This window comes from Netta rufina (assembly GCF_964035555.1).
Source record: "Netta rufina genome assembly, chromosome: 13".
Classification (NCBI taxonomy): Eukaryota; Metazoa; Chordata; class Aves; order Anseriformes; family Anatidae; genus Netta; species Netta rufina.
The window spans coordinates 11019528-11031597 of NC_140136.1; the positions used below are offsets into that span (position 1 = coordinate 11019528).

General features: G+C 37.7%; 2 protein-coding genes across 3 annotated transcripts in view; one reads left to right on the forward strand and one right to left on the reverse strand.

The window, feature by feature from the left end:
* FAAP24 (FA core complex associated protein 24) lies at positions 1 to 3847 on the reverse strand. Its single transcript, XM_084294535.1, has 5 exons — positions 3732 to 3847; positions 2940 to 3086; positions 2182 to 2321; positions 1697 to 1849; positions 1 to 1090 (listed from the first exon to the last, which is right to left on the reverse strand). The coding sequence occupies exons 2-5, from the start codon at positions 3049 to 3051 to the stop codon at positions 848 to 850; spliced, it is 648 nt and encodes a 215-aa protein (XP_084150661.1). The 5' UTR covers positions 3052 to 3086; positions 3732 to 3847; the 3' UTR covers positions 1 to 847.
* The window catches only part of CEP89 (centrosomal protein 89), a 27178-nt gene continuing 18445 nt past the window's right edge, over positions 3338 to 12070 (forward strand). The window contains exons 1-10 of one of the 2 annotated variants that reach the window (XM_084294533.1): positions 3338 to 3436; positions 4501 to 4607; positions 5825 to 5980; positions 6532 to 6781; positions 7876 to 7981; positions 8669 to 8697; positions 9870 to 9924; positions 10247 to 10465; positions 10856 to 10998; positions 11366 to 11416. In XM_084294533.1, the coding sequence (XP_084150659.1) occupies positions 3398 to 3436; positions 4501 to 4607; positions 5825 to 5980; positions 6532 to 6781; positions 7876 to 7981; positions 8669 to 8697; positions 9870 to 9924; positions 10247 to 10465; positions 10856 to 10998; positions 11366 to 11416 (1155 nt within the window). In that variant the 5' untranslated portion in view covers positions 3338 to 3397. The remainder of the gene's footprint in view (positions 3437 to 4500; positions 4608 to 5824; positions 5981 to 6531; positions 6782 to 7875; positions 7982 to 8668; positions 8698 to 9869; positions 9925 to 10246; positions 10466 to 10855; positions 10999 to 11365; positions 11417 to 12070) is intronic. The other variant, XM_084294534.1, reaches the window with a different exon arrangement.

Sequence of the window (12070 nt, forward strand, 5' to 3'; positions counted from 1 at the left end):
AAAGAATGAGGGGTATACAAAGAGTAATCAACTTCATGTATGTTTATTACATACAACTGACTATAAATAAGTGCTATATTTGGATGAAAAAAGGTAATCTGAAACTGTAGTTAGTAAGCATTTCTTTTGAGTATTCCATGTTTTCTGGATTGTAGAAACAATTTCACCTTAGAATTCAACTATAAAACAATTGAAGTCTTACCTAAACTGCAGTGTTAAGTGTTAGGATGATGTAATTTAAGGAAAAAAATAATCAATACGAAGTTAGCATATTACTAGCTACTGTAAAAAATGTTTTAATAACTAGAGTCATGTCATGATAGACTAATATCTGTCCCCCAGCTTGTTATAAATACTCCCTGGAGGGAGAAAAAAAAAGGTGGTGAAAGACGTACTTTTTTTTTACAAGCATTTTAACTCTCATATTTCTAGCTACTGAGAAGACAATCTATTCTACTGAAAGATAGGCGAATGCTAGATTGTAGCATGTACTCTAAATAAATAAACACTGTTAACACCTGGGTGGTATTTCTGGAAGATGTATGTGGACAGATTACCTTGTTTTCAGCATTCACAGGAGGAAAAAAACGTATTTTTCTCTTTTTTTTTTTTTTTTTGTTCAAGATGGATGTAAGACACGTCCCAGTCCCTTTTCCAAGGTAGTTTTCACAGCTCAGTCTACACAACCAGAGCAGTGGTAAAGAGGAAGTAAACTCTAGAGAATTACTCAACACCCTCTGGTTGTTACCAGGATTATGGAAGTTACCATTGTATGTGATCATTAAAAACAATCTTAGACTTCACAATAACAGAAGCAGTCTTGTCTTCCAAAACAATGCTACACAGGTCAGGAACATAAGAATGTGTGGATTTGTTGTGCTACCGTTTGTCCAACTACTACCTCAAGCTCTTCAACAGATGCATTACAAAGCCGGTGGATGCTTCCAAATTGCTGCAGTAGAAGTAGAGCTTTTGTTTTCCCAACTCCTGGAATTTGTTGCACAGTCCGAAATACGGATGGCTCTAGCAGCTGAGAGCATTGTTTACGAAGAAAGGGGTTACTGTTGTGATCCTTACTTTGTTCACGGACCTGAAACAAAACCAAACCATCGGCGATACCGAGCGCCCTCTGCTGGAGTTCTGCTTTTGGTTTTTAAAGTAGGTTTTACAATTTCAATGCAATCACGAGGAAGTTCGAGAAACAAACATCCTTGCCCCTCACCTTTGTGCCCTCAAAGGTTTAGATGCAAATCCACAAAGCCTCACTAGGAAATCTAAGAGTTTCTTAAAATAAACCATGAACTAAAACAGTTATTTTGTTACCTATTTGACGTAATCACTGTAAGAAGTTTCCTCAGCCTGAGACTAAACAACAATCACAAGTTGGTTTTGACAGATGACTTAAAGAATTGCTTAGTGCTGTCCAGTGGCATCTCAGTGCTTCATCAAATACAAAAGATATATATAATCCAGTACTTAGTTCTTTTTTTTTTTCCCCTCTGTTTCCTCCTCCCACTGAACTGTTCTACCTTACTATTGTCGCAGGATATTTTTTTCCTTACAATCCCCAACAAAACTATGTGTTCCTTTAAGATCACACCCATTCTTTCTGAACACAGGTGATGATTGTAGGGAAAAATAGGCAATTCTCCTCCCATAGCTTAGTAAGTGCTTCTCCACTAATATAGGAACTTACAAGCTGAGTAATAAGTTGAGAAGCTTCTGCTTGATTTGCCACAGGAAGCAGCACCATTCCGAGTTCTAGCACAACAAGCTTTTGCACTGCTATGAAGTACTGGTCGCTTATTTGAGTCCTCTCGACAATTACAATTCCACCAAGACTGTTGGCCTGTATTGGAAAGGGAAGGCAGGGGAAAAAAGAAAGTCCTTGTTAACGGCAAGCTGATGCAATGCAGCACAGAGCAAACTCCTGTCGTGTATGAGTTAATTTACCTAAAAGCAAATCAGAGGAAGAACAGAAGTTGCAGCAACAGTACTGGAGTTCAGTAAAGTACTATTACATAGATTTGTAATTTTTCAGTTTTCACTGAAAAAAAGTTGTGTCAAATTATGACACAACTTTAGTTCCTGTAGAATTTGAAGAGCACATGAAGAATGTTTTCAGAAGCACAGAATAAGTGAGTTCCACTTGGAAACTTTTTCTCTTTATGTGTTACTTACATTCCTAAACCGAACCAATCTTCGTTTGAAGTCATCTCCTGCAACCAAGTCTGCTTCAGAAATGTATAAAATGCAAATTTTGTTTGAAAGATGAAAGTCCACGAGTCCCAAGCCATCTTCAAAAATGAGCTTAATTTTCCCTTAACATGAGAACATTAAAAGAAAAAAATGCAATTATATTTTTTTAACTACTGTACTTTAACAGCACAACCTTCCTAATGTGTCAAAGTTCCTGTTGGCTTCTAAAGAAAGTGAAATTGATTGTCAAGTTTTTCTTTTTTTAAGCAAGGCCAGCACAAGCAACCTAAAGTACTGCATGATGCCTTTGAAAATGCCAACTAACAGCACTTTGACAGTGCAGATTCCAGATAGCTTCTTGATAAACTCTGGACTTGAACAAAACCTCCCACACTTTTCTGACAGCATCACCTTCAGTTTGCCAGCCAGTGAAAGCACTACCCCAGTATCTGTACAAATTTGAGGGATTTCAGTGGCGGTGCACATTCACAGTGGTGAATTCGCACTCACTGCTTGTGGCTCCCAAGCAGCAGTCAGTTCTTCCCCTCTGCACTGCTCGGCAGCTATGACAGGATTAATCACAGGTACAGAATTTTCAGCTTGCTACCATGGATTATTGCACAAATACAGCCCCAGTCTGAGAGTAAAGCGTGTCCCAGCCAATCCAACAGCACTGGGCAGCAGAGGGACTGCTTCGCCTTAGGTTTTTGCTTTTTTCCTCCCGAGTTGTTCGTGCTTACCTTGCAGCCGCTGGGCTATCTCTGACCCTCTCCACTTCTCGTTCCCAACCACGTGCCCATAGGGGACCACCACGGATCCCGCTGCCGCAGGAAAGTTTGCTTTTGTTGTCATTACACCGCCTGGAGCTCTTCAGCAGCAGTTACACCCTGTTTAAAAAAATAAAAATAATGAAGAGGAAGGCTGTAAGCCTGTTCCAAGCTTTTTTAAAGCTACAGGTCACGAGAAGACGCGGCGCTCTGCCGCAGGCCGCACTGCGGGGCAGGGGGCGGCAGGGGGCGGCAGGGGGCGGCAGGCCCGCCGCCGCTCGGTCGCTACGGCCGAGCAAGGAGCGCGGCGATTGGGGAGCGCCAAGCGGCGGCGAATCCGCGGCGCTGTTGGTAGCAGGCCCGCAGCGACCGGAGGAGCGCCCGGGGCCGTCCCGGTGCCGTCCCGGTGCCGTCCCGGTGCCGGTGCCCCGATGCCGCTGCGCCTCGGGAGGGGGCGGCGGGGCCCCTTCGTGAGTGCCTGGGGCGGGGGGCGCGGGGCGCGGGGCGCGGGGCGAGGCAGGGGGGAGCTGAGGGCGGCCCGGTACCGGGTGCGGGGCCTGCGGGCAGCGCCCCGCTGAGGCGGAGCCGCTCCGGGCCGGCCGGGGCCGTCCTGCGGCGGGAGGCGCCCGGGGGGCTCTGAGGAGAAACGGCGGGAACCCGGCGCCCGCCTCGCCCCTCACAGCGGTTACGGCTAGCGCCTAGCGTGTGCTGGTGCCTGCAGCGGGCATCAGAGGCGGTGGGCGCGGATTCAAATATAAAATTTACCTCATTTGTAAAAATTGTGAGGTGGTCCAGCGCTGGAACTGCCTGGGGAGGTCGCGGAGCCCCCATCTCCAGAGCTCGTCCCAGCCTGCGCTGCTCTGTGGCCCTTCTCAGAGCACTCGCTGTGGGGAGTGCTGGCACCTTTTTTTCTCTGCTGGCACTCACCAACATCCTTTTTTTTTTTTTTTTTTTTTAAAAAAAAAAAAAAAAAAAAAGTATTGGGTTTGCTGATTAAAAACTCCCCAAGATTTTTTTAACCCCGTTTCAGGCTAAATGAACTGTTACGACCCTTAAAACTTGTTAGTGATAGTTGTTTTTTGTTTGTTTGTTTGTTTGTTTTCATCTCATATTGGTGCAACAGAGGATTACCTCTGACTTACAAACCCTTTGTACAAGAGAGGGAATAATATTATTATGAAACTAGATTCAAATCTTCTGAAAAAAGTTGATTTATAGTATGTTTTTTCTTGTGTGTGTACACAAAAACAGACCAGTCCTTAAGAAACTGAATTTTGTGGATAGTGACGTAATGGGTAGAGAACCTACAGTCATGGGTCTTACATAAATTACATTTCTAACCTTCACTAGCAACTATTCATACACGTTCTGAAGTTATACTTAAAATCATTCTGTCTTCTGTTTACATTAATTGCATGTAAATGTTCTTCCCTTTTATATTATTTTGTATAGTTAGTTTTTGTGCATGTTTGGTTCTGTACTTCATTGTGGTCCTTAAAGTCATTATCAACTAATTTTATTTTAAATTGTTTAGAAACATATAGCTCATGGCCTGGTCCCTGCTGCTACCATAGCTCCTAAACCTGCAGTTCCCCGCACCCCTCCCCCTCGTAGTCCAAACCCTTCTCCAGAAAGGCCCAGGTAGGTTTTGAGTTGTTTTTTGTTTCATCGATTGCAATAGCATACTAGAAAAATATGACGAGAAGAATTGCATGTCCTTGCTGTAGCATTTACATAAGCTGTTTCATAAACAGAATGTATTTTTAAATTAGAGCAGTTCCCTTCTTTGAATTGTAAAGATGCCTATTTTCCTCCCATACGTAAGCAAGCCAAGTAATTAGAACAGTTACTTTTATGAATATGTAACTTATTAGAAAGATGACAAATTGATTTTTTAATGCTAGGGCTGTTTTTAATTTGGGTGCTAGAGTGTAGCAGAGCTAGTGAGTTTAGAAATTTTTGCTTGTTAGAAGAGCAGAAGTTTAATGTTACTATTCTGCCATTTTATTGCATATAAAAAAAAAAAGAAGACTTAAAAACTTGTATAGAAAACCATGTTGGATTAGATTTGAATTAGCTATACAGCCAAGTTACACAAAGTGAAAATACAAATATATTTTCCTTTTCATTTGTAGTTTCATGGAGTTTTTCTTTTATGTTTTCTCTATATTTAGTTAAATTCTGGTTATTTTCTATGGTCTTTCTAGTATATAACATTCTTAGTTAATTCTAGTTAATTTCTTCTTCCTTTTTTTGACCTCCACTTGTTGTCATTCCTGTTACAGTCCCTACCATTTCTCTTCTTTAATCTTTGTTCCCATTTGTCTTTCCCTCTTCATCTTGCGCTTCTCTCTGCTCTGCATCATCCCACTAATAGGCGCTTCTGTCTACTTACGTTTGTCCTAGTTTGCAGTGCTCCAGGATCTATGAACAGCTTCAGTCATCAGTAAAAGGTTCAGAGTAGGGGATAACAGGAACTAGAAAACAAAATAGCAGAATATTAAACACTTTTTCAGTGTGCCACCAGGTACTGTTGTTATGACTGAAGTGAATGCTAAGTACTATAAATTACTGGTGTTAATTTTGGAAATATAACTCAGTATATTCATTGTTATTTTCATGCATTTGATTTAGGTACTTGTACTCTTTGATATCTGCCTTGAGAACACACCTGATTTTGTGCTTTACTTTGGGAGTTGATAGTTAAAAACTAGTCCCTTAGCACTTTGTGTTGCTTATGCATGTTAACTTTGAACTTTTTGCTTTGCTTAAATAGTGAAGACATTCTGCAGTGGAAGAGGATATGAAATGTGAAGACAACATCAGTAGTTTCATTGCTTTTTTCTTTTTTCTTCCAGATCTGCTTTAGCAGCAGCTATCCTTGCAACAACACTAACAGGGCGCACTGTTGCTATTCCTCAGCCTCGGCAGCGATCACTTTCGGAAAGTGATTCCACCTATGTGGAACAAGAGTGCTTTGAGCCATATGCAACAGTCACAGAGCTCAGAATGGGGTAACATATACTTTCTGTTTGGATATCTTAAATTAGAGATAAAATGTGCCAATTAGATATTTTTACCCAAGAATTACTGAAAACTAATTAAACTCTGAGTGTTATAACCATTTTTCGTACCACATCATAAATAGAGTCTAAAATGTCTACAGTTCTTATTCCATTTCTCATGAAGTGATGTCATGCACACAGTCCTCAGAGCGAGACTTGGTTTGCACAGCAAGTAAAAACATGCATTATTTCTGCTAAATGCCTATCAGTTATACAAGAAGTTAAATGCTGGGGAATCATCTGAATTGTTTGTCAGGTAATTCCTTTGTGCAAAATTTAGTCTACTTTTACTGTAGAATTGGCAACCTTTGATCTCTGGTGTGGGGCTTTCTGTAAGCGAAAGAAGTAAATGTAGTGCTAATTGTCTATTTTGAAGTGTATTGCGTAGGTTAGGTACTTTGTTTGCAGCCAAAGAAGCTTACATGTCTGTTTGCTTCTGCTGTTGGACCTGTGTATATTCTCAGATTGATGGTTCTACTTTACAAACATTTATTTTTCAGAAGAGTAAGCGACACTGAAGCAAGCTTTAAACTGCTTTCTACTTGCAGGCCCAACTGGAAACTTGATGGTAGTGACAGATCTCCTCTGCAGTCCCTAGAAATATCAGGCAATTGCTGTGAGGATGAGGACATGGATACCTATCCTTCAGATCCTGATAAAGAGGAAGAGTCCAGCTCTCAGAGTAATGAGAAAAGGGAAGAAAGCTTTAGCAACAATGCTATTTATGCTGTTCCTTGCAAAAATAAAAAGGTAGGATTTTCAAATCAGTTAATTCTTTTATTGCGTTTTAATATATTAAATATTTCTAAATATTCTTAATGTTTATGCATTTATTCAATTTTTATATGTTTTTATGATTCAGTTACCTTTATACTAAGATAGGTTTGTTTGTTGATCCTTACAGATTCTCTATCTCTGATTATTAGGAACTTAATAGGAAATCACTGGTAGTGTGGCTCTTACTATAAACTTAATGAGAGTATGTGTTTTAATCTTATGAAACATCTGATACTTTCATCTTGAGCATGACACTTACATATTTTGTTAAATGCACTTGGAACTTCTATGTATGGTGAAAGCTTAGTTCTTGATTCAATATTGTGCTAAGGAGCAGTGACCCTCACAGGGATAGGAACATTCAGAATCAAAAGAAATGACTTTGTGGCTTGAACACCAGTGGATTTTTCCATGTTACAGCGTGGAAGCAGCTTAAGACAGTTAAGGCACATCTAAAGTTCAGTTTGCATGCCTGTCCAATGTGTTCCAACAAACAGGAATAAGTAACTGAGTAGCTGAGAAGCAATAAAATGCCGTGTATGTGAAAGGAATTGGAAAACACACCTAGGTGAAGGGACAGTAATCAGTTAGAGGAGAGGAGGGGGGGAAAAAGGGAGGGTGTTAAATACACAGGATGCTGCTATGCAATTAACAGGGAAAAACAGCTAAGACAAGGCTAAAAATTATTCATGAATTCCTCATGTACTGTGATGTGGTAGATAAATGACCCATTTTTCTTAAAAAGTAAGTTTAGATATGACACAACAAGCAAAAAGATAACTTCATCAATTCTTTGACTAAATAAGATGACAAGGAATATTGCCCTGGGATAGATTAGACGATTATCATAGTTCTTTACCTCCTGCTGATCACAGTAAGGGTTAGATTTTAATTATGTATAGTCCTAAAGCCAAAAAAGTGTATATTTTATTATCTTAAAATTTTGAAGTACAATTCTGAATGTGACCAAGACATTATCTGTATGAAAACTTCAATATCAAGACATTTGGGCATAGGCTATTTCGACAGTGTTATGATTTAGATAGACTTGTTTGTCTTTTATACAGGAAGAGACTCCACTACCTCCTAGTAATAATGCTGAGAAGAAAGAAACATCGTCTCATGAAACTGAGTTTCACATGCAGGTGGATGAGTCAAATGTGCAAACAGAAGGTAAATAAGCTTACTTAAGACAAGGGAAAAACAATTTTTGAACAAACTAGATTTATTAGTACCATATGATAAATGATAAATTCCTTTTAAAAAGGGCAGATAAAGAAATGCCATTAAAGTGCCACTTTTAGTAGTTAGAGAAAATTGAAAATCTGCAATCAAACTGAAATTCCTAAACATCCACTAACAATCAGGTGCATTTAAAAGACAACAAAAAATAATGAGCTCAGTTTTGTCCAGTATAGCTACTATGTTTCTGTTGATCTATGTACCAGGATCAATCCAGTTTATACTCTGGAAGCTATTGGAGTGTAACTATGCTCAAAAAATGGAAGAAAGTACCCAAGAAGTACCAGAAGCTATTACTGTTAAGGAGATTAAAAAAAAAATTCTTATTAATTTTTCTTGAAGACATGTTTGTGTCTGAAAATCAGCTAGAAGAACTTTTTTTTTGATAATACAACTTAATTTCTTCCTTAATTGTATCTATACAGTGTGAGAGGTAAAGTAAGGTATCACATCAATATTCTAATATACCATGAATGGGGCTGGAGCCTCAAGGACTTTCTCACATTTATTTACAGTATGTAATATGTGTACTAAAGTATCTGTATGTACCTTTGTAATTTACAGACTTATTAATGCTTTCATTCTTAATTGACTGAAAGATCTGTTTTTCTTTAACAGAAAACAAACATCTTGGCTTGAATTTAAAGGTAAGACTTTTGAAGGTTCATTTGTGATGCATTCTGGTGCTGTTAGCTGACAATTTACAATCCACGTAAAAGAAAACTAACTTATTGTCACTAGGGAATGTTTCCTTTGACATACAAGAATGCCTAATCATTCCTTTTGAAAAATCCCCATCATATAGGTGTGTAGACCACACAAAAGTTGGGTGTGGGTTTTATTAAAAATAACAAAAAATGCTCTTGTTCCTCATGTGAAAGAATGAAACTAAGTGAGAGTGGGAGACATCCTCTATAGAAAGAGAGAGCTGTCAGTGATAATTCTCCTGAGCTTGCCTTCACCAGATTTTTATGTAGTTTATGAGTTGGGCCCATCTGACTGCTTTTCTGAGCTTGAAAAAGAATACCCAAAAGTTTGGTTTCTCACATCAGTGTCATGGAATACTACTTAGAAAAATGGTCAGGCCTTCCACTGCTAACATTGTTGATTTCTTCCTTTTTCAAATTCTTGACAACATATATTTTCTTTTGAAATTGTTCTTGAATTTCTATTTATTTGGGCATCAGTGTTTCAGCATGTTAAATCACATGGCATTGTATTCTTACAGAACTTCTCTGTGGTTTCATAAAAATGTATGTCAGTCATGTTCACCCTGAGTAAATGTATTAGCGTAAATACAGGCTGTTTTTACAAATTATTTACTGTTGAAAGAACTTTCTGAAACTGTAAAAATATGTGCTTTAACTAATACAGGAAGAACAAAATTATTGTATAGGGTTTTACACTTCAACATACTTGAGTCCCAATTATGGACTGACAGTTCATGTAAGAGTGTTCTATTCTAGAATATTCTATGCAAACTAACAAGGGAGCCGTATCAGTTATGTTAGGTCAAGAAAATTTGTTTTATTTATTTTTTCTGTTATGAGATTTTGTGAGAACTGTATGTCTTTGACAACTAATGAAAATACCGTTTCAAGCATCCAAAAGTGACTGACTTTGGTACGTGACAAAAAGATGTTAAGATAGCCAAATGACAAGTGATTTATATTGTCAGTAGCAAATCAAACCTTAAAAAAAAATAAACTGTTTCAAAAGTTCTGTTTCTTAAGTTCTCCAGCGAAGATGCTGTTCAGTGTACTTCAGAAAAGATAAATGCTAGAGCAAACTGTTTTATTTTTTATAATTTCTCTGCTAGGAAGAAAAAGCATTAGCTGAAAATCTTATATGGGAGAAACCTCCACTATCCCCAGGTATTTCTGATTTTTCTGTGCCATTACTACAAATCTTCATTTTAAAGAATACATGTGTAATAAAAAAAAAATACATTTTCTTGCTTGTACTCACTAAGCCTAATTCATGGGGGAGGAAGAAAAGTATTCATCTTGCACAGGAGATAAAAGAATGCTGAATGCTCTGTGATACATGTTGAAAACAGTGGTTCCAAGCTTTTTATGCTAGATGTTTGAGTTGTTTTTACTTTCTAATCTGAGTGACTTTTGAAGTGTTAAGTAAGTGATTGTCAAACAATGTACCAATTAAAATATTGAAAATATTGACATGTGGCATCTATAGATATATCCATTCGGGCAAGGCAAGCACGGGAAAACATGGCTAAAGAGAAGTTCAGAGAGCTAAAACAAGAAAACTGGTCTTTGAATAAGGTATACCAGGCTATGGCCCAGCAATTTGAGGAGACAAAACAGCAAATGGAAGAACAGCAAGTAAAACTGAAGAGATTAGAAGAAGAAAACAGAAAACTTAAAGAAGCTGCAAAGAAGATACACAAAGAAGGTGGGAGAAACATTCTTTCAATACAAACTATTCTTAGTTATCATGCTTGATTTTTCTAGTTTTTTTTTTTTTTTTACAACTTTTCCACTGGTAGGAGGTTTCTACTTCACTGATATGAGGAAGTATCTATGCAGAAGTAGTTTCTGAACAGTATTTTCTACATTTGTAGAAATTTTGTCAAGGAATACTTACAGGATCATGGGAAAAATACTCGGTTGTTTCATAATGTTTTTTTGTGCTAATAACTTCTCATGGCTTTATTCTGTAAGAGTATTTTGGGAAGTTCTCTTATGATAATAATTTATTGAGATTTTTTCCCTTATAATTAACAAATTATTGTTAATGTTTCTTGAATTTTGACTAGAATGAGTTGAATATTTGTTTTAATAGAGGAAGCTACAGAATTACTTTCTCTGAAACGACAAGCACAAGAACTTGTAGACGAAAATGATGCTTTGAAAATGACAGTCCATCGTTTGAACGTAGAATTAAGTCGCTATCAAACTAAATTCAGGCCACTATTGCAAGAAGAGGTGAGAATGTTGGTTATAAAGGCAATTTGCATACGTATGTCCCATTGCCCTTTCAGTCACCTGTAAGTTTTGGGAGGCAAATCCAGATAAAATAATCTTAAAGTCCACAAATGGCATAGGCTTCCTCTGAAATTGAAAATAAGCATTTATCATTAAATCTAACTTTAAGAAGTTAGCTATTCTCCTGTATTGTAAGATGTTTAAATTTCAGTTTTATTGACCGTCTGTGTTACGTATGCAATGTGTAATTAGAGGCGTAAGCTTGTTCAGGGTAATAGTTATGACTTGTCCACTTTTGCAGTGGTCAATGGTTGCTGCTTCAAAAAGAAGGAAATAATTTAATTTTTTTCTCACATATCTTCTTTAGCATCTAAAAATAAAAAGTTTACCCATGAAAGGACCACCACCCCCATGGCTGGTAAGTAGCATCATATTTTCACTGATCTGTTCATTCCTTCCTTTAGAGGAACCAAAATATTCAGATTTGCAGGCCTTTATTTAATTATGTTGTTGAAATATCACATACGGGTAGAACAAGATAAACATAAAAAGGAATAGGGCAGAATTTTGCAATGAATATGTAAAACTGGCTAAATTTATGGTAAGCTACAGACTGCTTACAGTTACCAAATTCGCACTATTGAATGTAAATTAAGTACTGTTGCCCTGAGAATCATAAATTACATCTTCCATTAGTACTGTCCAGCATACACAATGCATCAAGGTCTATTGCTTCATTATTAATCTTAATTGTTAATCTTCTGCTGTGATTGCTTAAGGTAAAACTAAAAGGAAATAGCATATTTCAGTGAGTCTTATGGTAGGAATGTTTGTGGATCCACTAGTAGCCTACGAACTTCTGGCAAGTAGAAGGCAAGTAATCTGTGAAATGGAACCTATAACATGTGAAACAATTTCTTCATATGTTAACTGAATCTTCAATTTTCCTTTCCCATTGTTATTCAGAGCTATACAGAAACCGGAAGGTCCTCCCTCTTCACTTATACGTAAAACTAATAGCAACTGAAAGCCCTTAATAGCTGTTAAAACTGACAATGTGTATCAGGAGAAG